Source organism: Ursus arctos, unplaced genomic scaffold (assembly GCF_023065955.2).
Source record: "Ursus arctos isolate Adak ecotype North America unplaced genomic scaffold, UrsArc2.0 scaffold_29, whole genome shotgun sequence".
Classification (NCBI taxonomy): domain Eukaryota; kingdom Metazoa; phylum Chordata; class Mammalia; order Carnivora; family Ursidae; genus Ursus; species Ursus arctos.
This window is the reverse complement of record NW_026622974.1, coordinates 12,683,282-12,707,795: the sequence shown is the minus strand read 5'-3', so window position 1 is coordinate 12,707,795 and position 24,514 is coordinate 12,683,282. Positions and strand designations below refer to the sequence as shown.

Here is a 24,514-nt window from a genome sequence, read left to right as displayed (position 1 = left end):
AGCTTTCGAAGAGTAAATCCAGGACTCCCGGAGGTTCCTGAGATCCTTTTGGGGTCTGTGAGGTCAAAACTATTCTCATAATAATAGGAAACCAGTATTATTTGCTTTTAACTTTTGTTTTCTCACATGCACAATGGAGTTTTCCAAGGCTGTATGAGGAATGATATCACAGCAATCTGAGCACAGACGCAGATGAAAACGCAGCTGTCTTCTATTAATAAAGTCAGACATTAAAGAGACTTGCAGAAATGTAAAATGATGCCACTCAACTATATTTTCCCAATGGAAAAAAAATATTTTTATAAACACTATTATTTGTGTTAACAGGGAATGGGTTTTATTATTTTTTAAAACAAATTAATGAATATTTTTAATTTCTCGGATATAATTTTCATTATGGTAAATATTGATAGATATAAACCACACACACAAAAAACCTCTTTGTGGTCCTAATTTTTAGGCGTATACAGGTGCTCTGAGACCAAAAAGTTTGAGAACGACCAGCAGAGATGAACGCTTGGTGCTTCTATCTTAAAGCCCATTCCTCTACCAGGTTCTATGTCCCATCTCTCACACACACTCCACAAAGCTCCCCTCTTACACATTTGTCAGTTTCCCTCTCTGCACAATCATTCCCATTTATGTATAAACACTCTGTTGTTTATTTTATCTTAAAATAACAACAACAACAAAAACTTCTGTTCCTCTGTCAGCTACCGCCCATGTCTCTTCCCCTTTGCACAAAACTTCCTCAAAAAAGTTGTCTATATTTCCGGTCTCAAATTCCTCTCTTCCCTTTTCCTTTAATTTTATTTCTGTGTAGTTGACACACAGTTTCAGGTGCACAACATAGTGATTCAACAAGTTTATACCTTACGCTGAGCTCACCCCAAGTAGCTGCCAACCTCCCACTCTCTCTTAAATCCCCTCCCATTGGATTTTCCTGCCCTTCCGATTCCACTGAAATGGGGAGAATCCCACTTGGATCCCCCCACGTTGCTAATTCCCCATTTAACACAATGAAACCTTCTGTCTTCCTTGATGTACCGGCAGCTGTCCCTTTGCAAGGCTCTGATAAGGGTGAATTTCAGTTAACACTGTTTAAATAACCCAGTCCCTCAACAACATGGTTCAAATTCCAGTTACCACTGCTTATTAACTGTGAGGAATTACACAAAGCACAAACTGTCAGGCTGGTCAGTGGCCTTGATCACCACACAAACAGCTCATGCACATGGATCAGTGACAATCATCTCATTTGTTTCAAAGTCTGTCAGTGACTGGCCATTGGGTGTCTGTTTTTCAGCTCACAGACAGCAAAACGTAGATTCGAAATGTATCATTGAAAGAGGAAATTGGCGAAGAAAAGTGAAAGTGAAGCAAAGACACAGAAAGTGCTAACACTGGATGTGAAAATCGAATCTAACATAATGGAGGTACTGAAGTGGCTGACTGGGAACGAGGACACCACTACCAGCGGGGACTCTCAGCTCAGTGCTCAGATAGGGGGAAGGGTGACTTAGAGCCTGAATGAGGACAGTGGGTGCGTGGAACGGACAAGCATCTCCCAGATGCAGCAAGAAACTTCACATTAAAAGAACTCTTAGAGGTAGGTATTTCACGGTTATTAAAGGAACGGGAGGAGATATTTCACAACATCGAAAGCAAAAATAATAAAATGTTGAAAGTTGATCCAAAATTAGAAAAGAATATGCCAATTTGCCAAGGCATAGAAAAGATATTTGCGCTGGTTATGTGACAAGAACGAGGCAAGCACTGTTCAACCCTGTCTCAACAAATTTACGAAAGAAATAAAACACTTTAATTATCGATTTTATTTTATTTTATTTTTAGACAGCTTATAGCAAGCGTGTGTGCCAGTAGGGGAAGGGGCAGAGGGAGAGGAAGAGAGAATCCCAAGCAGACTCCCTGCAGGAGCACAGAGCCTGACGAGGGGCTTGATCTCATGCCCCTGAGATCATGACCTGAGCCGAAACCAAGCGTCAGACGCTCAACTGACTGAGCCATCCAGGTGTCCCGCCTTTGCTTTAAATTACAGTGTACTAAATAAAAATTGTTTTACTATTTTTTCACTTCCTTATACATATATAACCATCAGAGTTTTTCATGTTTTGACAGAAATTTTTAAAGGTCACAGAACAGCGAATTTTCCCATCGATTATTAAGACTGTTGGGCATGGTTACTTTTAGAGTTCGGAGCTCCATGCAAAGGAAGGGTTGCCTGCACTTCCCTCATCTGACTTCCAGGCCACCACCCCACTTGCTTTCCTTCCTGCCTCACTAGCTGACTTCCCGGTCTCCTCGCTCAATGCTTACTGTGGGAGGACATCAGAGCCCAGTCCTGGGAGCTATTCTAATTGCACTGCTCCCTTAGAGATTTCACCCGGTCCTATGGCTTGAAACAATCATCTCCATGCCAACAACTTCCATATTTACATCCCCAGCCCAGACCTCTTGCCTGAAAGCCAGATTTATATATCCGGTGGCCTGTTTGATAGCTCGACCTGGATATTCAGTAGATGCTGTTAGAAGATGGAGGTGGGGGGCGCCTGGGTGGCACAGAGGTTAAGCGTCTGCCTTCGGCTCAGGGCGTGATCCTGGTGTTCTGGGATCGAGCCCCACATCAGGCTCCTCCGCTGGGAGCCTGCTTCTTCCTAACCCACTCCCCCTGCTTGTGTTCCCTCTCTCGCTGACTGTCTCTATCTCTGTCAAATGAATAAATAAAATCTTTAAAAAAAAAAAAAAAAAAGAAGATGGAGGTGGGTCAGCAAAGTGTCCTCTATAATGGAAAGGCGCTTTAAGACTGAAAAGCAAAGCAAGCCATTCCGTCCCGTTTACACAGTTTCTTTCAGGGTAACTTACTGGGGAGATCGGGTCAACGGATCCAGACGGGACGATCCAGGCAGCACTCGGCTATTTTCTGCCCCCTCTTCTCCACCCAGTCAGGACTTCAATCCCCAGCTTTTATGGAGCAAGGGGCATGGTGGTGAGGTCATGGGGCAGCTATCTAAAGTGGCGTCATTTGTGCACCAAAGGATCTCTACTAGTTACCTAAAGTGGGGCCTTCTGTGCACCACTTTAGGAAAGATCAGAACAAGCCTTCCTGCAATCCCATCAGGGCAGACATTAACCTCCACAGGGCCAGGAACACAGAGCTCCGAGGGGGGACATTGCGTGGGCATGAACAAGATGGAGGGCCAAAGATGGGGTCAGTGTGGTCAGCACTCCTGCAATAACCAAAACCAAAATCCTTCCCCTAACCAGAAAAACCCTCGTCTACTACCCAAAACACACATCTTCCCCATCTCAGTTGATGGCAACTCCTTCCCTCCAGTTGCTCAGGCCAAAAACCTTGGAGTCATTCTTAACTACTGTCTTATATCCTCTGTATAATCTGTCTCAAGGCCTATTGGCTCTACCTTCAAAATATATCCAGAATCAGACCACATTTCCCCACGTTCACTGATGCACCTGGTCCACACACCCTCGTCTCTTGCCTGGATTACTATAACACGGTCTCTAACTCATCTCCCTCATGACCTAGTCTCAGCACAGCAGCCAGGGGAGTTCTTGTAAAACACATGTCAAATCTTGCCATTTCTCTCCCAAGAACCCCACAGTGGCTCTCCATTTCACTCAGAGAAAAGTCAACATCTTTCCAAAGACCCAGTGGGTCCTACAGGGTCTAGCCCCTTCTTATGGGGCTATGTTCTAACCCCACCTCATCTTCTTCCTCTCACTCCCTCTCTCTTGCCGCTCTCACCGCCCCGCCTCTTTCCAGAACTCTGGGCAGGGTGGGCCTTCGCACTCACCCATCCCTCTTCCTGGAAAGCCCCTCCTCCAAACAGTCACAGATCTAACTCCTTTTCTTTCAAGCGTTTGCTCGCTGTCACTTCTCAAGGTGTACCCAGCTCCCCGGATCAGCTGCTGCTCACCATCACCCTCTGGAAATCCTTATCACTCTTATTGTTCTCCGCTGTTCCACAGCATTCATCCCCTAACATGCTGTATGATTTACTTGTGTTGTTGATTGGTTGTCTCCCTCTCCTACTGCTTAGAAGGTCAACTCCATGAGAGCAGCAACTTCTTGTCTAGTCTGTTGACAGATAAAAGCCCAAGGGCCTAGTGATGGTATCTGATACATACTAAGCATTCAATAATTATTTGCTAAATAAATGAAGTTGAAAAAGTTCTAAGTTACTAGTTATTATAGTGGACCCGGAGAACCTTCTGTGTATGTCTAATAACTCCCATTTGGTGAAGGAAATCTGAAAATCTAAAATGTGATTACCCGTTCATTTTATCAAGAGCTATTTCCTAAATATCTCGTATGTGCCAAAGCCAAATGGAACCTTAGATGGTCAAACATACTTTTCCAATCCTGGTGCAGGAGCTTCTTGCCTTTGAACACGGTTCTGAATGGACAAGAGTGCTTCCGGTGAATACCGGGCAGCATTGCTCTCCATGTACTTCAAGACATAGTCGTCTGTGTCAAGGATGACAAACCGGTGGCCAAACACTGGGGAGAGGGTAGAAATCCACGTAGCTTGGTTATGGTTTTAATCATGCCATTAGGGGTAAAATAATACTGATCCTCCAATGACAAGTTCATAGATAGGCATCTGTGACCTCGCCAAATGAACTTTCAATAGCTCTCTGACATGCAGTAGTTCGCTCAGCGTTCGGGAAGCTCGGGGTGTATACATCTATAACCCACGAATGCGTCCAACTTACAGTTTAACTGACATGGAAGGAGACCGAGACACTGCATCACATATACAAGAATATTAGCTTCAGTTCAGGTGGAATGCAGTCTCACTGCCTCTTACAAGAGTTAAATGAATTAAATCCCCACTAAGAAGAACCCATTCACTTGTGCTGAGACCTACCCTCAATCACAGCACCAATGAAGAAGTCAGTCGGGCCATAGTAGACGGGGTTGTCTGCTGTCGAGGACGGTTTAACAACTTTAGTTCTGCCAAGGTACTTGCCCCCAATGATGCCAGAATTGCGGACAGGCGGCTCAAAGATACTGATCATGTCACTGGCAAGAAAATAGGAGAAGACAAATCGGCGGTCTTTGTCTTCTGGGATAGGAGATTCCTAGACAGGAGAAGGAAGGAAGTTATTATGAAGGTACATAACGACCCAGATGTTCTAAACGTAAGTATCTACAGGACTAGAGGTAAAATACAAACCAAATACACAAAGTATGATGTAAGTGAACAGTAAGGGGGGACAGGGACTGTGGTGGCCTGGAAAGGACATGCCTCATCTAAAGGAGGCTGTCTTATGCGAATGTAAGCCCAATGTTGCAGGATCTTCCCATTTCTCACGGGAAGACAGAAATCCGGGTGTTGTACGTAAGTGATGAATCACTAAATTCTACACCTGAAACTAATATTATACTGTATGTTAATTAACTGGAATTTAAACAAAAACTTGGAAAAAAAAATAAAACCCCTGATTTTAAAATGTTGGCCTTAACTCTTTTAAAGCACTGTGTGTGCCAAACAAAACATGTGGGCTACGTTCTGCCCACAGGCTGCCCACAGTTTGAGACCTCTTGGCTGACGTGTTCAATTTCACAGACACTAAGATGATTATGCAAAGTTTATTTCTTTAAACAAATCTATTTACACACATAATTTTAAAAAGAAAACTTAAGAAAGGAGGAATGAGTAATATAATGTCATAGAGTGGAAACTGATTCTGAAACACTGTCTTGTGGATAAGACTGTTCCCACACCACATTACTGAGAGTGATCACATAACCCTAAGAAACCAATTCCAGATTGAACAAGCCTAAATCCAGACATGCTTATTCTTGACCAAAATCCTCTCAAATTGCAACTTCAGCACATATCTTTTCATTTACGACATGGAATTGCTTGTATAATAATTTCTCATTTATCAAAGAAAGTCACTGGGTTTCCTCTTCGTCAAATAATTTCCTCATACCATTCCCTAATCTAGCAGTCTCCAAACTTTTTTGATTAGACACTCTAACAATAAAAAGATTTTTAAACAAACATCTACTATGGTTAATAAAAATCAAATCACATCACTCCTCTGCTCTCAAACCTCCAGAGGATTACCGTCACACTGAATAAGATATGAAGTTCTAAGCACGGCTACAGGAGGGCTGTCCAAGGAGGGCCAATGGTTCACCCTGGCAGGGGTGAAGTTAAAAAAAGTTAAAAAAAAGTTAAAAAGTTAAAAGTTAAAAAAAAGTTAAAAAGTTAAAAGTTAAAAAAAAATTCTTTACGTTTTTATTTAGAACTAAATGTAAAGTTGCATTAGCAATAGAGAATTTTCATATACTTCTCACCAAGCTTTCCCTAATTTTAGCATCGTACACAACCATAGTACAATTATCAAACGCAGAGTAATGGTACCATAGTAATGGGAAATAGTGACAGCACAATACTGTCAAATAAATCACGGCTCTTATTCAGATTTCACCTGTTTTTCACTTATGTTCTTTTTCGGACTCAGGATCCTATACAGGATCTCACATTGTGTTGAGTTGTTCTTTCTCTTTGATCTCTTCCAAGCTGTGACGGTTCCTCATTCTGTCCTTGTCTTTCATGACCTTGACACTTTTGAAGAGTAGGGGTCAATTACCTTGTGGAATGTCCCTTGTACATCTCATTTTTGCATCTTTGGCAAAAATACCACAGAAAAAATATCTTGTCTTTCTCAGAGCGTACCAAGGAGTTCACGATGTGGATAGATCTTATGATTGGTGATGTTGACCTTGGTCACGTGGGTAAGAAGATAAACGCTGGGCTTCTCCCTTCTAAAACTACCACCTTTCCCTTTGCGGTTGATAAAAATCTTAAGAAACACAGCTTGAAACCATGAACATTCTGTTTCTCCTCAAAGGTTTTCCCCTAATTTGAGCATCCACGGATGGATCTTCTCGGCAACAATTATTGCTGTGGTGTGTGCTTAATGGTAATTTTTTACTGCCCTCTTCTCTTCCACATTTAGTAACTGAAATTCTACTGTGGCCTTTTTGAGGACGAGTATTCAGAATTACAGGCACACTATGACAGTAGGAAGCAGATCAACTGTTGGGTTTATTTTTAAATTGTCTGCAGGCTTGTTACCTACACCCCTTGTTACCTGCCTGTGGGTGACTACTCCCACCACTCTACCCCTCCGGCCTTGTTAGCTCACTGGCTGCCAAGACTCTGAGCTGGTGCCTGACCCCATCTTCATTTCTGTCTCCCTACCCTCCACTCCCTGGACACCACCTCTGCATGAAATGCAGTTCCCTCAGATAGGCTGCTGCCTCGCCCCCTCGGTCATTCATTCTGGTCCCCACTCAGCTGTGCGCCCCCTCCCCAGCGTGTCTCTTATTCTCCAGTTAAATGAGCTCCTTCCCATCACTCCATCTCCTGCTTGACTTTTTACAGCATGCTTACTACTTGTTCTTTGATGATATATTTACTCTTGACCAGAATATCCTCAACTGGGATGTAAACTCCACGAGGCCAGAGATTCGCCTGTTTTGTTTTCCGCTGTACCCTCGATGCCCAGAACTATGCCAGACCCAAAGGAGTTCTCTAATATTTGTTGAATGAATGAATGAATGAATGAATAATTCAACATCCGTTCTTCTACATAAACATGTTCTGTGCCCTACAAAGTACATATAAAAATATCAGGGCTATAAAATAAGTGCACTCATGATAAATTATAAGCAGAGGCTATAATATTTTCTTCACAGCATCCATGGAGTATAAGCTGTCCTCAGGCTCCTTGGGAGGCCAAGCCTGCTGCCATGGAGACCACTGCTCAAACCGCATTCTGATGTTCTTCTAGAGCTTCCCCAAGTCCCTCCGCCGCCGGCACTCCACCCTGAGCCCCGGATACTTCACTACTCATATTTGCACTTGGGCCCCAACCAGCTGTCTGGGTTTAGCTTACTTTATTTCTTTTATATATATACACACTTTCCACTGTGAACTATAACACGCATAGAGAAAAACTGCAAAAAACCAAAATGTACAGTTCAAAGAATTTTCATTAAGGGAACACTCATGGAACCACCACCCAGGTCAAGAAACAGAACATTGATGGAACCTAGAAAGCCCTCCCGACTGAGAGAACTTGGTGATAATGTAAAACATTCATTAATCAGAATTTTTATGGTATGGAGTATGCTAGTTGGCCTAGAGTTTGCTAGAACTCCCTTTTTATTTAAAGTATTGTTCAACATTTTTCTAAAATATAGTAGTCAACTATGTCTTGATTTAATTTTTTCAAATATATGCATACAGTTTGAAAAATCACTTGGCCTACCTCTCCACGCTCCCAATTCCTATTCCCAGAAGGAACTTACTTCAATTTCTCTATATATCCATATCTCTAAATAAAATGCTTATAGTCCTATTTCTGTATATTTTCCATTTTTAAAGACATTACCTTTTGAATTCCTATCAGTGATTTGCCTCAGGTAACTCAGCCAATGAGTGGAATATTCAGGATTTAAATTTCTGTTTCCAAACCCATGCTCTTAATTCACTAGCCAGATGACCTCTCAAAGGCAATATCTATTAAATTGGTATGATTCCATTTATTACATTCAAGGAATACAAAATACACCAATCTAGATATCACAGGTAATGATAAAAATTTTAAGATGTGGTCCCTACCCTCAAGGAAATCACAGTACACTTGATTGCACACAAGTACCCAAATAATTTGACTATGTCAGGCTTTCATAATTACCTAATAAGGGTCAGTCAAAATTTGAGGGGTGGAAGGGAGAGATTAATGGTCTAAAAATGATGTTTGCAGGAGATGGGACTAGAGCTAGGTCTTGATTCAGGGCACCACCCCTCATGCTATCCAACCTGCCCAAAGGCTGGGGACTGGGTCTCATGGCTGTTTAAATAACACACAACTCTGATAGCTGTTACTCTACAGCTTAACAGATGAAAAGGACAACTGGGCACAGTACTGAGACAGAATGGAGTCTTAGTATGTGAAAGTCATCCTCACCAGTGCAGCCAAATAACGAAGCACCTTGTTATCGTTCACCAGCATTTTAATAACATCTTTTTTCGGAGCCTTTGGAATGAGAACAAAGCAGTTCTGAGCAGAGTCTTCAATGAGTCCATAACCGTTATAGGGAGGTAATTCCTGGAGAAATACAAGAATAAAGCAGATGCTATTTGTGTTAAAATTATATTAAAGGTAACTAAGTTTCTTTTTTAAAAATCTAGAAGACAATTATTCAAAAGCAATTTCTATATATACAAATGTACTATAGTCAGAAAATATAACATTGCATATCCCATTCCTTTTTATATATAAACTTCGCACCATGATCACTGCTCATAGCAGTGACTGCTGAGGTTACAGAGTAAACCGCAGGGCTAGACTGAAAGTTCAGTAGTCACCCTTACGCACGGGGGATATGATCCAAGACCCCCAGTGGATGCCTGAACCTTACATACGCCATGCTTTTCCCATAATTACCTTTGATAAAATTTAACTTATAAATTAGACACAGTAAGAGATTAACAACGATAACTAATAATAAAATTATTAGAACAATTATTTTTTTAATATTTTTTTATTATATTATGTTAGTCACCATACAGTACATCCCCGGTTTCCGATGCAAAGTTCGATGATTCATTAGTTGCGTATAACACCCAGTGCACCATGCAATACGTGCGCTCCTTACTACCCATCACCCATCCATCCCATTCCCCCACCCCCCTCCCCTCTGAGGCCCTCAGTTTGTTTCTCATAGAACAATTATAACATACTGTAATAAAAGTATGTGAATGTGGTCTGTCTCTCTCAAAATATCTTATTGTACTGCACTCACCCTTCTTGTGATGACGTAGATGATAAAATGCCTATGTACTGAGATGAAGTGGGGTGAATGACAAAGGTGATGTGACACAGTGTTGGTCTACTATTGACCTTCTGATGATACATCAGGAGGAGGGTCATCTGCTTCCAGACCGTGGTGGACCGTGGGTAAATGAAACCATGAAAAGCGAAACCGTGGATAACAGGGGACTCATGTGTTGCTGATGTTCACTGATCCCTTACCGCCAAAGCAGACCTGGCCCTACTCCTGGTCCCAGTCCTGGCCCTTGCGGTCATCCTACCATGGACAAGCCCAAGGATCTGTGACTTCTTTGTTCTAACAGCCTAACAGTTTCCAATAATTAACAGTTTTCCTAACTGGCAACTGTTTTCTCAGTTCACCCAAAGTGTGTATGTGTGTGTGTTGGCACTGGGGGAGGGCAGGGCTTGGTTTGTGCTACTCCTTTCCTATTTATCTCCATATTTCTAATATTTTTATTTGATTTTGGCTGCACAAAACAGGAACGGCAGCCATTCTTTACCAAGAACTCAGACTCCTTGTCCACACTGGACTCTCCTTTCCCAGCAAAGAAACAAACTCAAGAAACCAAACTTCTGAGGCGCCTGGGTAGCGCAGTCATTAAGCGTCTGCCTTTGGCTCAGGGCGTGATCCCGGCGTTCTGGGATCGAGTCCCACATCGGGCTCCTCTGCTGTGAGCCTGCTTCTTCCTCTCCCACTTCCCCTGCTGTGTTCCCTCTCTCGCTGGCTGTCTCTCTGTCACATAAATAAATAAAATCTTAAAAAAAAAAAAAAAAAGAAACCAAACTTCTGCTATGAAGGTTATTTGCTGAGTTGGTGGGAAAGTACAGGATGAGCTTTTATTTTTCACTCAGGCGCCATGAAGAGCTGAAAGCATCACTCTAAGATGGTAGGATCTTTTGGTCTAAGAACTTGAGTTCAGCGGCTGTTTCCCTCTCTTCCATGCGGACTGCAGCAGGGTGCTTTCCCTTTGACTCCTTCCTGCTATGCTCTCTCAGCAGAGTCGGCGTAGTCCATACTTCTCACTTGTAGATACCATCCCCAAATCTTTTTATATATTGTATTCGGGCACTTTGACGAATTAGTCTATACGGTCCATCTCTAACAGGTACTCCCTCCAAAACCTGTGACTTCTCTGCTCATCCAAGGTGTGGTGCCTGGAACACTGGCTCTTCGCCCACCTCCTGGGGCCGTAGTTAACGTGATCGTCATGGCGGAAATATGACTAGTGCATCCGGTAGATGGACAATGGCCTAACTTGCTCCAAATGCAAAACCACTACTCTATGAAGATACAAGTTGCCGTGGACAGAGGGACCTTGCGTGAGACACCACAAGCTAAGCATCTGAGTTACTCGAGAGGATAGGCAGAAATACTCGGAGGTGGAATATAATCTTCCTCTGCATCCGTATCAACATACTACCAGAGCAGTCTGGTTGGCGTGGAGGTTGAAGAATTTTGAAATAGGGAGATAAGCATCTGAGTGCCTTCCTCTCAAATTCTTTGTGTGTTTCAACAGAGTTCAACCTATTTTTTCTGATCGCACCTCATGCCCCCTGCTTGGACTGAAGACCTTCCCTAAATATCAGCCCCTATGCCTGGGGTCCTGGCACTACGCTTCTTCTCCTCCAAGCTACCATCGGTGTCCTGTTCTAAACTAGATGAGCCACTCCCTCCTATAATCCTGCTTACATGCTCCACCCACGTTATCTTAACGAAACAAGTTCACCAGGAGCTTGAGACTCCCATAATCCTCCAGGTAAAGCTTCTAGAGGCCAGCTCCATGGCGAATTTGCTCTCCTAGTCCTTCATTCTTCCTCTTCCCTACCAGCATGTCTCCAGATGGAGTCAACCTGAGACGGACCACATCTAGCCAGTGGATACATGTTTACTTATTCCTGATCTAACAGATTAGCCGAAGTGTCATGGTTCTTGAAGCAAATATATCCTCCTCATACCCACTTCTATCCTTTCCCATTAGCTTGCCTCTAGCTTCATCCCTTGAGACCCAGCTACAGCTTCCCACCCCTGCTTTCCAACCACGTTGTACAGGGTTTAAGTGATGGAAGCGTAATGACTAAGGAGAGCTGAAAGGTATTCGCTGTTTGGTAAGTGGCGCTCTCCTATTCATTCCCAACAAAGACTCCCAACAAAGACAGACAGAGAGTGCTTACGTGTAATTGTTTATTACAGAGAATTTACTGAAAATAAACTGACCGAATACTATGACTCATGTGCCATATGTATGGATGGAGAACTGGTCTTATTTTACAGGGTGACTGAGATAGGGCAAAACAAACGAACCAAAATCTACAGTGCTTCTTCAGTTCACTCTGCTCTCTATCTAAGCCTTCCCTTCCTTTCCTTGCTTTAGAAGACAGGTTAGGAGAAAAAGATGACAGTGAAAGAATGGGGAGCAGAGGAGTTCTAGGACTCAAAACTTTCATTAGCTCAAAAGATGGATCAAAGCCTTTTCACGAAGAAAAATGCACCATTATATTGCAATCCTTCCTCATCCTACTCCCTGGTTAGGTCAGATTCCTTCTTGTAAAGGGGTTTGACATTTGTAGACTCACCCTTGTACTCTCAAGTGTGACCTTGGGCAAGCCCCTTGGACTGCTATCTCATACTATACTCCTCTATAAACGAAAGTGATGGAACAGTTTGCTTGGTCAAAATCTAGGTCTTTCCTACCGTACTTTTTCTCATATATTGCAGCAAATGGTACTCCAAAATGTGGGGACAGAAGCAAGTGCTTTATTTTAATTCTTAATCAATGAGCCCATTCATTGGTAAGGAGTCCTATCTAGAGAAAAAACTGACAGTGAGAAGTATTATCATGATCCATACTTCCTTCCAGAAGTTTTATTGCCCCTGGGAACTCTCAGCATACCCAAATCCAAATCCTTCTTTGTAATTGTGTTTGTGAAATGTTGGTTCTAAAAGGCTGGCCTAAGATATCACTTGCCTCTTTGGGGAACAAACACATACTTCATAGGCAGTCCTCTTGTCTAGCTCAAGAAACATACCACATGCATCCTACGTGCTAGGCACTGAGTTAGATGCTCCCTGCCCTCGACGAACTTACGGTCTTAGACAGATGTTTTACTATAATAGACAAGTGCTGGCCGAGGGAGGCACGGGACCCCAGGAACACACAGGAGAGGTGATTAAGCCTGCCAGGAGCTTAGAGAAGCCTTCTTGGAAGAGAGGAGGCCTATATACCGAGTCTGGAAAGATAAGGAAGAGCTGTGGAAAGAAATGATGGCAAAGGGGTTCAAGCACGTGGAAGAGCATCAGCAGAAGTGCAGGAGGGTGAAGCAGGCGGCTGTGACGGCCGAACAATAGCTAACTCAGTGTACTCGGAGGCCAAGTGCGAGAAGCCGGGCAGCTGGGCAGGGGAGGGCAGACGCCTGCGCTGGAGGAGGTCATTAATGCCATCCTCCTCCCATTCACATCTGTCTTTTGAAAAGAAAGAGCCACGACATTATTTTACACACAGAGGGGTAATATAAAAGTAGGTCACAGGTATTAATACCCAATTTTATCTACAGGCAACAGACCAAAGAGGTTGGCTGCATTGCTCTGGCCGCACATGCACGTACCAGGCGCCAGCGCTTGAAGTCTGTGATGCGGAACCGCCTTACCACATCAGACACTTCTTGAATTTGCTGTATGATGTGTCATTTTTAACACATGCAATTCTTTTTTTTTTTTTTTTTGAGAAAAAGAGAGCACAAGTGTGAGGGGGGGTTTGGGGGGGGGGAGAGAGAGAATCTCAAGCAGACTCACGTCCAGTGCAGAGCCCCACATGGGGCCCCATCCCACGACCCTGAGATCGTGACTTGAGCTGAAATCGAGTCAGTCACTCAAGGACTGAGCCACCCAGGCATCCCCACATGCAATTCTTATTTAAATTTCTAAAATATGTGGCTGAACCACTCTGAAGGCTCAAGTCTATTCGATTACTATGTGGGTGCGTTTAAAAGCACCATGACCTTACTCTCAGATCACAGTGGACCCTGTGGCACACAGAACTAAATTTCGTGGCTCAGTATAATTCTAAGGAAAGCTATGTGGCAATGAAAGAAAGCCATCTTCCAACAGCTTCACTAATCAGCTTCTGTTCACTCCCAATTAGTTTTTAAGTACAAGGGTCTGATAAATAGGCAGGGAACAGTGAAATGCCCTAGCAGTCTGGAATTTTGAGAGATGTCTTTTTTAATCAAAATTTAAAAAATATAAAAGTAATACAGGGTTTGGGATAAGAAAAGAAATTAAAAACACACAGAGTATAAAAAAAAAGGTCCCTCGTCATCTCGCACTTCCCTTGTCCCCCCATTCCCACATGTGGAACTACCCACTGAACAGTGTGGGCGGATATTCCTCTGGGTCCTCTCTTTGGTGTAAGCAGATACTGTCTGCAGCAATGTATACAAACAGAGCCATATCACATAAATGCATTTACTCCCAAATGTGATGGACATTTTCCCATGTTAATATGCAGAGACTGACTTCCTCTTTTTCTCTTTAACCAGTCTTATAAGTCCTCTCACTGTACTATAGTTTCTTCTGCCAATCTCCTTACACTTTACTGTATGTAATGCTACAATACACATCCTTACATATCGTTTTATGGTCCCCAAACCAGATTTTTTAGATCAAGAGATAGGTAATATTTTATTTTGAAAAAATTAAAATGACGACACTGCCCTTCAAGAATTGTTTTCCTATTGGCTCTCCTATTAACAGTATATGAAAATGACCTTTTCGGGGTATCTGGCTGGCTCAGGTAGTAGAGCATGTGGCTCTTGGTCTCGGGGTTGTGAGTTTGAGCCTGACAGTGGGTGTAGGGATTACTTAAGAAAAGGAAAGGAAAGGAAAGAAAAAAGGAAAGGAAAGGAAAGAAGGAAGAAAGAAAGAAAAAAGAAAAGGAAAGGAAAGGAAAAGAAAAAAGAGAAAAAAGAGAAAAGAGAAAGAAAAGAAAAGAAAAGAACAGAAGAGAAAAGAAAAGAAAAGGTCCACTTCTTCACAACAGGGCAAACATTGGATATTGTCGGTCTTTTTAAATCAAATAGATCCAAAACCTCATTATTTTCATTTCTATTTTCTTTGATTATCAGTTAAGTTGAGGGTCTTTTTTTGCTTTTATAGATTGATTGATTTTTGAGAGAGCGAGCGTGCGCGCGAGCGGGAGAGGGAGAAAGACTCTAAAGCGAGACTGCTCTGAGCGTGGAGGAGGGTCTTTTCACACGCCTGTTAGCCATTTGTACTCTTGTGAAGTGCTCTACAGCACATGCTCTGTCCGTCGTCTACTCGGTGTTCACGTGATTCTGTTTTTCTTTTTCTTAACCCTCTATATCAAAAGATCACTCAGAACTAGTGCTCCCTTACCGGTTTCACGGGAGGTGGCTCCTTCTTGCTCACATCAATACGTGGTAGATCAGAGAGTCCAAACTTTTCTTTGTAATACTGTCGAGTGAAAGGATCGCAATCATAGATGAAGAAGGTTCTCCCGAGGATAGTGAGCGACTTCCCCACGATGAAGTCTTTGGCAGTATACCATTCCAACACCTCTTGATCAGAGATCTCCAGCACACACTGAGGGAAGTTCTCTGACGCAGGATAACAGGGAGAGAAGAAAGAAAAGGAATGAGGACGGGAAGAAGGACTGACACACAGCAGCCGGGCACTCTTGAGAATCTGAGGGAGCATAGTGTCTAGCTCTGGTCAAGGGTCTCCTCTACTCTCCCATCTGTTGGCCAGACACAGAAATGATATCCTAGAGGGGTTTTGTGAGGTCTCTCTCTCGTATTCAGCTTGAACTATCAGTGCAGGTCACTAATCATGGCAGAACTCATGCTTAGGGGAAATCATTACAGGAGGAAAGAATAAATGTCCTACAGAGTACAAGATCATTGGAGGGATCCAAGTCGTTCAGTTCAACCTTCCACCTATTTATTCATTCAACCAACATATTATCAATGACCACATACATCACGTACCAGTTCACTGTTAAATACTGAGACTATAACTATTAGCAGTGTAGGTGAAAGTTCTACCTTGATGGAAAAAACAGTCTGTTTGGGACCACAGATTCTAAATTACACCAATAATAGTTCCATTTCAATTGTGATCACTGCTAGGACAGTCTGATCTAGTCCTCTGGCAGGAGGCGGGGTCAGTCAGTGAGATGATCAGATTAATCTGTTTATCTAGGCGCTCAAGAGATTTTCAAATGTAGAATCAACCTTGCATTTTGGGAGGAATAAATCCAATTCTATCACATGGTTTTGTGAGAACTAAGGATTGACTTATTTAAGACTGATTCCCTGCAGTGTGGCCACGACGGAAACCATAAGATAGTCAATTCTGGTAAAGTGCCACACTGTACAGCTGTAACCACAAAGCTTGACCCTAGAACTCTGATCACAGGGGACTTGAGAGATAGGCCACTATTCCCCTAACTGATAATTGCTAAGATGGAAAAATAGGGAAGGTTAAGGTTTTGTTACATCAGACAGAAAGGCTTGAGCTCCAGCCCTTGAGCGTGCCAAAACATCATGATTTTCCCTAATCATGCATCTTAAAAGCCCTACAACCAAAGGTTCCTTCTCCCCGTGCCTCGTGCCTAACCCTACTAGACCCCTTTGAGTTACCCCAGGAAGTGATGGGCATTGGGGGACACAGTCAACAATGTTCCAGGAGACCTGGGGTGGGTGGGTGTGTGTGTGTGCGCGCACACGCACTATACAACCATTCACCTTTGTTTGCTTAACAACTATCTTTTTCATATATAGCTGGATTTCATTTACTGATATTTTATTTAAGTTTTTTCCATATGGGACTGTAGTCTTATTCATGGTGTCTTTGGTTTTATTGGTCTTCTCTTAATTAATTAGTTCTTTTCTATGAATCTATATTAGGCTTAGGATTAGCTGTTCTTTATTTGGCAAAACTGAAAAGTTATCTAGACCTGGTGTTTTCTTTGTGGAGAATTTTTTCAGTGATTCTATTTCCTTAATAGTTAAAGACATTTGGTTTCTATTTCTTCTTGGACGAGTTAAATTTTTCTAAAACTTTGCTCATTTCACACACAAAAAAAGAGACAAACCAAAAAACAGACACTTAACTACAGAGATAGACGGGTGGTTACCAGAGGCGAGGTGGGCAGGGGTATGGGTGAAATAGGTGAAGGGGATTAAAAGTACACCTATCTTGATGAGCACTGAGTAATACATGGAAGTGTTGAATCACCATATTGTACACCTGAAACTAATATAACACTGTATGTTAACTATACTGCAATAAAAATTTAATTTAATTTCAATTAAAATTTGCTCATTTCATCCAACTGAAATTAATTTCCAAATACATGAGTTTTTTTATAGTTCTAAAATTGAATTCTAACTTGTGCTGAAATTAGAAAATATGGTATAAGATGCCCAGACTTTAAAAATTTGTTAAGACTGACCAGTTCTTATAACTGTTCCATTTGTGCTTGAAGAAATGGGGATTCTCCAGGGGTTAATGCATACACATATTCATTATAGCAACACTGATAATTCTATTATTTAAATCCTATATATATGTGCTTATTGACTTATCTTTTTGATCTAACAATTATAAAAAGAAATGTTTTAATGACGCTCATTATTTTGATGAATTTGTCCATTCTCTTTGTATAATAATGCTATAAATTTTTGTTTTATATGTTTTGAAGCCATGTTACTAACTGCATTCAAGTTTAGAATTAGTACATTTTCCTGGTAAATACAAGTCTTGCAATATGTAATGATCTTATCTCTAGCAATGCTTTCGGCCTTAATGTCTATTGGTAGTTTAGTTACACGGCCTTATCAGTTTCTTTTGCTATTTGCTTGTACATCGTTTTTAACCTTTTTATGTCTCTTTATCTTGTGTTCTTAAAAATAACATTTTTCAAAATTTGTTGTTTTTTAATCCTACCACTTCCTCCTAAGTCATTGTTGTAATATATTTCAGTTCTACCTTGATATTTTTTAACTCCCACAAATTCAACATTTTTTTTTTAGTTTGTATAGTCAATGTTTATTTAGATGTACCCACACTTTGCCATTTTCTTCTTCTTTTTTAAAAATCACTTCTTATATCCCATACCTTACTTCTGGAATAATCTTCTTTCTACTAAAAGTATAGTCTAGAATTTTCCTAGTAAGGGTCTTTTGTCAGTAAAATCTGTTTTGTTTGCCTGGAAATGTATTTCACTTTCTTCTTCAAAGATAGTTTCTCTAGGTATTAAATCCTATTTTCTTCTCAGCACTTTGAAGATATTATTACACAGTCTTCTGGTAACTAGTGTTGCTAGTAAGAAATCAGTTGTCATTGTAGCTGCCATTCTGTATAGATAACCCTGTTCTTCGGGGCTGCTTTTATGATCTTGTAGAATACGGTGTTCTTAAGTTTGACTATAACATATCTAAGTGTGGATTTATATTTTTATAACATTATTGAGGTATAATCGACAACAATAAATTGTACATAGAGTGTACAATTTTGATATTGTTTAACATTTGTATTTACCAAGGGAAAGGCAAGGTCAAAGGATGAAAACCGGTCTAAAGGATAATTAGCAGACTTTAAGAACCTAGACCCTTAGGTTCAACAGCTGAGTAGAAGGCTTCTGGTGACCTTCTTTTGACATGACTTACCACATCCTGGTAAACTACAAATACGTTCAACAAAGAAAGAACTTTCATAATTCCTGTAACTGTAACTCTATCCATTATAAAAATACAACTTTTACTTATCTTAACTACTCAAATGAAGGCCACGGCAAAGAGAACTTCTGAAAGATCCTCCCGTAACTGTCCATGACAGAGTCTGTCAACACAAACTCTGTCTAGCCACTGTCTCTTGGATGCCCCCAAACATAACATACTTGTTCCTATGCCCAACCCTTGCTCTTGTTCTTCTCTAGAGTGCACTTTCCCTTTGTTCTCTGCCACTCTAAGTCTAGGCCCAATCTCAGTTCTTCCACAAAGCCTTCCTTCGTCTTTCTAGGTCACATCTCTTCTTCTGAGCTCTGACTACATGACACAACTAATGACATAATCAGATGATCTGGTACACTTGTGTTATTGTTCAACAGCTTTGTGTATTTATATGACTTGTCTCCCTAGTCATTAGAAGTGACTGAAGGACTGAGATTCTAAGGTTGGATGTTACATTTTCATTTTATCCTTCACAGCACTTAGCACATGAAGTAGTTCCCTTAGCAGATATTTAATTCTTGTTTAATTGAATGTAATTAAAATCACCCACTGGATAAATGACTCTGTGAGTCAATTAGATCCTACTTCTCCAACATCACAGTTCTAGTTAAAAGGATTATTCAGCTAATGGAAGCTTAGCCTTTTCTGTCCTGCTACTGCATGACTTTCACAAAAAGATACGCTTCCTATCTCTTCAAAGGACCCTACATATGTCACCAGGCTGCCTCCCCGCATAACTTTGATGAAAATTTTGTTAAAATTTGAGAAGCTACAGTGGCGCCTGGCTGCCTCAGTTGGTAGAGTGTACGACTCTTGATCTTTGGGTCAAGAGTTCGAGCCCCATGTTGGGTGTAGAGATTACTTAAAAAAAAAATTGGGGAAGTTATAAAAGAGGATGATCACATATTTAAAGGTTTAAACATAGGCCACGTTGACACGGCAGAGACAAACATAGAACTCGAGATTTCAAGGGGTTCAGTTTCAGTGATTCTTCTTTCATGCCTGAATAAATTTCCATTCTTTCTCTTCATCTACTGTAAATCTAACGTTTGTTAGGTCTAGATGGCAGGAATTTCAGGGTCATGTAAGCATTCTGGAAGGCCTAAATGAGTACATTAGTCTCAGTGTCCTAGAACTCTAAGAAGATTCTACAGGAGGCCAAGTATAAGAATATGGTCAACAGCAGCCAGACTATGCTGAACTAGGGCTCAAATCCAGTTGCTGCTATCTGAGATGTAAGCTATGTTAGCGATTATTCTCATTTCTCTAAAAGAGATTTTTACCATTAATGCTCTTAGTTTTAAAATGAGTATTATTTTTACTACCTTTTATTTTCCCCAATCTCATTCTCCTCTACCTCACATACAACCATTCTAACGTGCAGCTTTTTATGTGTGTATTTTGTATATCGTTTTGTTTGTATTTCACTTTGCATAAATGTTATTGCATTATACATCTCATTTTCTTTCTTTCTACACAGCACTAGGCTTTTAAGTGTGTCAATCTGCTTTCTTTACATTTAGTTATTGCTTGTAACTACTACTATTTATCAAGATATACCTTCACCACATTTTGTTTATCTATTCTCCCAATGATGGAAATCTCCACCTCTTTACCCCCAAGTAACACTGCTTTTTTTTTTATATATATAAAAAATACTATATACGCAAATCAATACATGTAGGTAGGTTGAATTCAGCCTTCAGACTGCCAAGTTGTTTATAACCTCTAACCTCAACTTGTTTTTAACCTCTAAGACAAACCTCTTGCACAATACCTGAAATTTCTTATCTCCTAGTTCCGAAAAAATTGAGTAAAAAGAAAACCAACAAAAGTATTTACAGAGTTCTGTCAGCCATCCAAGCATGAGAGATGTCATTACATGTGACCAAGATGACATTTTTGCAAGAGAAGATTCTTTTTTTTTTTTTAAATGATTTTTTATTATATTATGTTAGTCACCATACAGTACATCCCCGGTTTCCGATGTAAGGCTCGATGATTCATTAGTTGTGTATAACACCCAGTGCACCATGCAATACGTGCCCTCCTTACTACCCATCACCGGTCTATCCCATTCCCCCACCCCCCTCCCCTCTGAAGTCCTCAGTTGCAAGAGAAGATTCTTAAACCACTAAGTCAATAATCAAAGTAAGTGTACTTATCCCAGAGAAGGACTGATGGGTGGCGGGTGTCAGCTGCACTTTGCTGCATTCTCCCTCTCCAGCCACTAGATTATTTTACACCAGCAAAGAGAGCGGGGGCTGACACAATGGCGCCCCACCTCTATGAGTCACAAACATGCCTTTTCCAATCTTAAGTTATCCCGCATACAAACTTCCTGTTTAGGAAGTATTGAGGTGAGAAGCAAAGTCAGGAAGGAACATAAGGAAATTGTAAGCTATATAAAAACCAGCTTGTTTTAAAAATGCATTAAAAATCTGATATTAAATTGCTTTACTTCAGAAGCCTTGCTCTTCTGCACTTTAAATGAATCTCCCACTGCTGGTTTGGTTGTTTCCTTGATTTGGGTATCAGTCATCTCCACCGGACCATTTTGGAGGCAAGCCTAGACTGTGGGGCGAGCAATGAGGGGAGTTACAGGAAAACTATTTTTTGAGTACCTACGAGAACACAGCAAGAGCCTCCCAAGTGTAAAGGGAATGACCATACTGATTAAGTAACTCCTTTGAGATTCAAAAGATGTCCCAATTACAGAGGATAAACTGAATCAAACATACTTGCATTCTCCACCAAAATCTTTGGCATGCGCTGGCGGTTCATCAGGAGTGGGAAAGGATCTCGCCCATCATTCCGTTCATGGACTTCTCGAATTTCGACTGTATCATCCATAAGATAGTAATGAATGATGTAAGTCCGACATTCACCAAACATGCTGTCTGTATCATCCCAGATTGCATAAAATCGAAGAACCTTTAAGGAATCCAAAGTAGTGACTTAAGTAAGAATTCTATAAGTGGAGAGATTAACCTCTACTTTGGCATTCATATATCAGAAAATGATGAAAAGATTTTCTACAAAGACTATGAAGTAATCTCAGATGGTAAAAAAAAAAATTCACCAAAGATACAAAAACATCTGAAATTATATACCAGATGTCAACAGCTGGAAAGTATTATATAACAGGCTTATAAGTTTGTCCTGAGAAAGCAGAATTCATTTTGATCCAAAATATTAGTCAGTGAAAGAGAAGCTGAATTAAAAGAGCAATGGAAACTATAAGACACTGATGAAAGAAATTGAAGAAGACACAAATAAATGGAGATATTCTGTGCTCACAGTAAAAGGATATTGTTAAAATGTCCATACTACCCAAAGCAATCTACAGATTTAATGCAATCCTTATCAAAATTCCAGTGGCATTTTTCACAGAACTAGAACAAATAATTCTAAAATTTATATGGAACCACAAAAGACCCTGAATAGCCAAAAACAAAACAAAACAAAACAAAACCTCTAAAGAACAAAGGCAGAGGTATCATGCTCCCTGATTTCAAACTATACTACAACACTATAGTAATCAAAACAGTATAGCACTGGCATAAAAACAGACATATAGATCAACAGAACAGAAATGAGAGCCCAGAAACAAACTCACACTTCTATGGTCAATTAATTTATGAAAAATGAGGCAAGAATATACAATGGGGAAATAAATGGTACTGGGAAAACTGTGGACAGCTACATGCAAAAGAATGAAACTAGACCACTTTCTCACACCATACACAAAAATAAACTCCAAATGGATTAAAGACCTGAAACCATAAAACTCCTAGGAAAAACGTAGGCAGTGAACTTGTTGACACTGATGTGAGCCATGTTTCTTTGGATGTGACTCCAAGGCAAGGGAGACAAAAGCAGAAATAAATAAGACTATATCAAACTGAAAAGCTTCTATACAATGAAGAAAACTATCAACATAATGAAAAGGTAGCCTACTAAAGGCGAGAAGATATTTGCAAATCATATCTAATAAGGAAGGGATTAACGTCCAAAACATATAAAGAACTCCCACAACTCAATAACAAAACCCCCACAAATTCTGATTTTAAAAAAACCACAAATTCTGATTTTAAAAAAATTGGCAGAGGATCTGAATAGATATTTCCCCAAAGAAAACATACAAATGGCCAACAGGTATCAAGATCATTAATCAGAGAAATGCAAATCAAAACACCACTGAGATATCACCTTACACTTGTCAGAATGGCTATCATCAAAAAGCAAGAAATAACAAGTGTTGGTTGGAAAAAAAGGAAACCTTGTACACTGCTGGTGGGAATGTAAATTGGTGTGACCACTATGGAAAACAGTATGTGGTGTCTCAGAAAATTAAATAAAGAAATACCATATGATCCAGCAATTCCACTACTGGGTAGCCTCCAAAGAAAATGAAACACTAATTCAAAAAGATATAAGCACCCCATGTTAATTGTAGCATTATTTACAATAGCCAAGATTTGGAAATAACCTGATCACCAGTGGATGAACGGAGAAAGAAGATGTGGTTTATATACACAATGGAATATTATTCAGCCATATAAAAGAATGAAATCTTGCCCTTTGCAACAACATGGATGGACTTTGAGGGTATTATGCTAAATGAAATAAGTCAGACAGAGAAAGACAAATAATGTCACTTATACGCGGAGTCTAAAAAAACAAAACAAACAAAACCAAACCCAGTTCATAGATATGGAGAACAGATCAGTGGTTGCCAGAGGGCAAGAGCTTGGGGTACGGGTGGTGGGGGAATGGGTGAAATAGGTGAACAGGATTGAGTACAAACTTCCAGTTATAAAATAAATAAGTCATGGGAACGTGATGTACAGCATGGGGAATACAGTCAATATTATGTGAACTTTGTAATATGACAGATGGTAACTAGATTTATTGTGGTGACAATTTTGCAATACATTCAATTATCGAATCACTATGTTGTATACCTGAAGCTAATATAATATTATACGTCAATTAAACCTCAATAAACAAAAAAAAAAAAAAAAGGAAAAAAGAGCAATGTGTTTTATACAGGGGCTCATGTGTATTAATAAAGGTATATGTGAATGGTTTATATATAATTAGTATGGAAAGAATTTTCATTTATTAATCAGTCTTTTTTTATCCATCAACATACATCTTCTAGTAACAGTATCAACAACACAATCTTTAAAGAAAAGAATAACAGATATATGACTGATATAAAGAATGTCCTTAAAAGATGATGCTAGTGCTAGGCAAATTTTTCTGAACTAAAAGGAATTACATTTCTGAGAGAAAACCAGCAGCAAAGAAGCCCTGAGGATGATCTCCCCATCTTCTCTTTCCCTTTTGTACAGAAAGGAGAAGACCAAATCTGCCCCCACACACCAACCCACAGTGGGGAGGATAGGATGGTTGGAACAGAGCTGGAAAACACCCAGAATATTCTGTATTCAGACATTCATATAAAATTTAACAAGGAAGCATCTGCTACGAGATTTCTGTGAAATTGCTATTTTAACATTAGAAACCTACCTATATGCAATAGCTTTGAAATTTCCCAATAAATCATTTAGGGTTTCCCAAAGGCGGCTATGAAATGAACTCTTATTTGGGAAAAGAAGTAGTTGGTCGGAAATGAAGTGGGAAGCAGACATAGCTCAGGAATTGCTTTAAGGTTGGAGAGTTTGGTGGAACTCCTAAGACTGAACTCCACAACCTCTGCTGAGTCTCTAACACAAAACGTGGGCACTCCTGTACCTCTAACTCTAGATGAAACCAGAAAGATCGCATTGTCTCCATTTGTTCAATTACAGATGTAATGTTTTAAAACACACATCTACCAGAACAACTTGCT

At 40.5% G+C, this 24,514-nt stretch overlaps 1 protein-coding gene across 2 annotated transcripts in view; it reads right to left on the bottom strand.

Annotated features, from left to right (window-relative positions):
* The window catches only part of EFHC1 (EF-hand domain containing 1), a 63,245-nt gene that overhangs the window by 21,296 nt on the left and 17,435 nt on the right, over positions 1 to 24,514 (bottom strand). For both annotated transcript variants that reach the window (XM_026507247.4, XM_026507249.4), the window contains 5 exons: positions 21,396 to 21,588; positions 15,296 to 15,516; positions 9,037 to 9,177; positions 4,911 to 5,124; positions 4,393 to 4,540 (listed from right to left, as the gene is read on the bottom strand). In XM_026507247.4, coding sequence (XP_026363032.1) covers positions 4,393 to 4,540; positions 4,911 to 5,124; positions 9,037 to 9,177; positions 15,296 to 15,516; positions 21,396 to 21,588 — 917 coding nt within the window. The remainder of the gene's footprint in view (positions 1 to 4,392; positions 4,541 to 4,910; positions 5,125 to 9,036; positions 9,178 to 15,295; positions 15,517 to 21,395; positions 21,589 to 24,514) is intronic.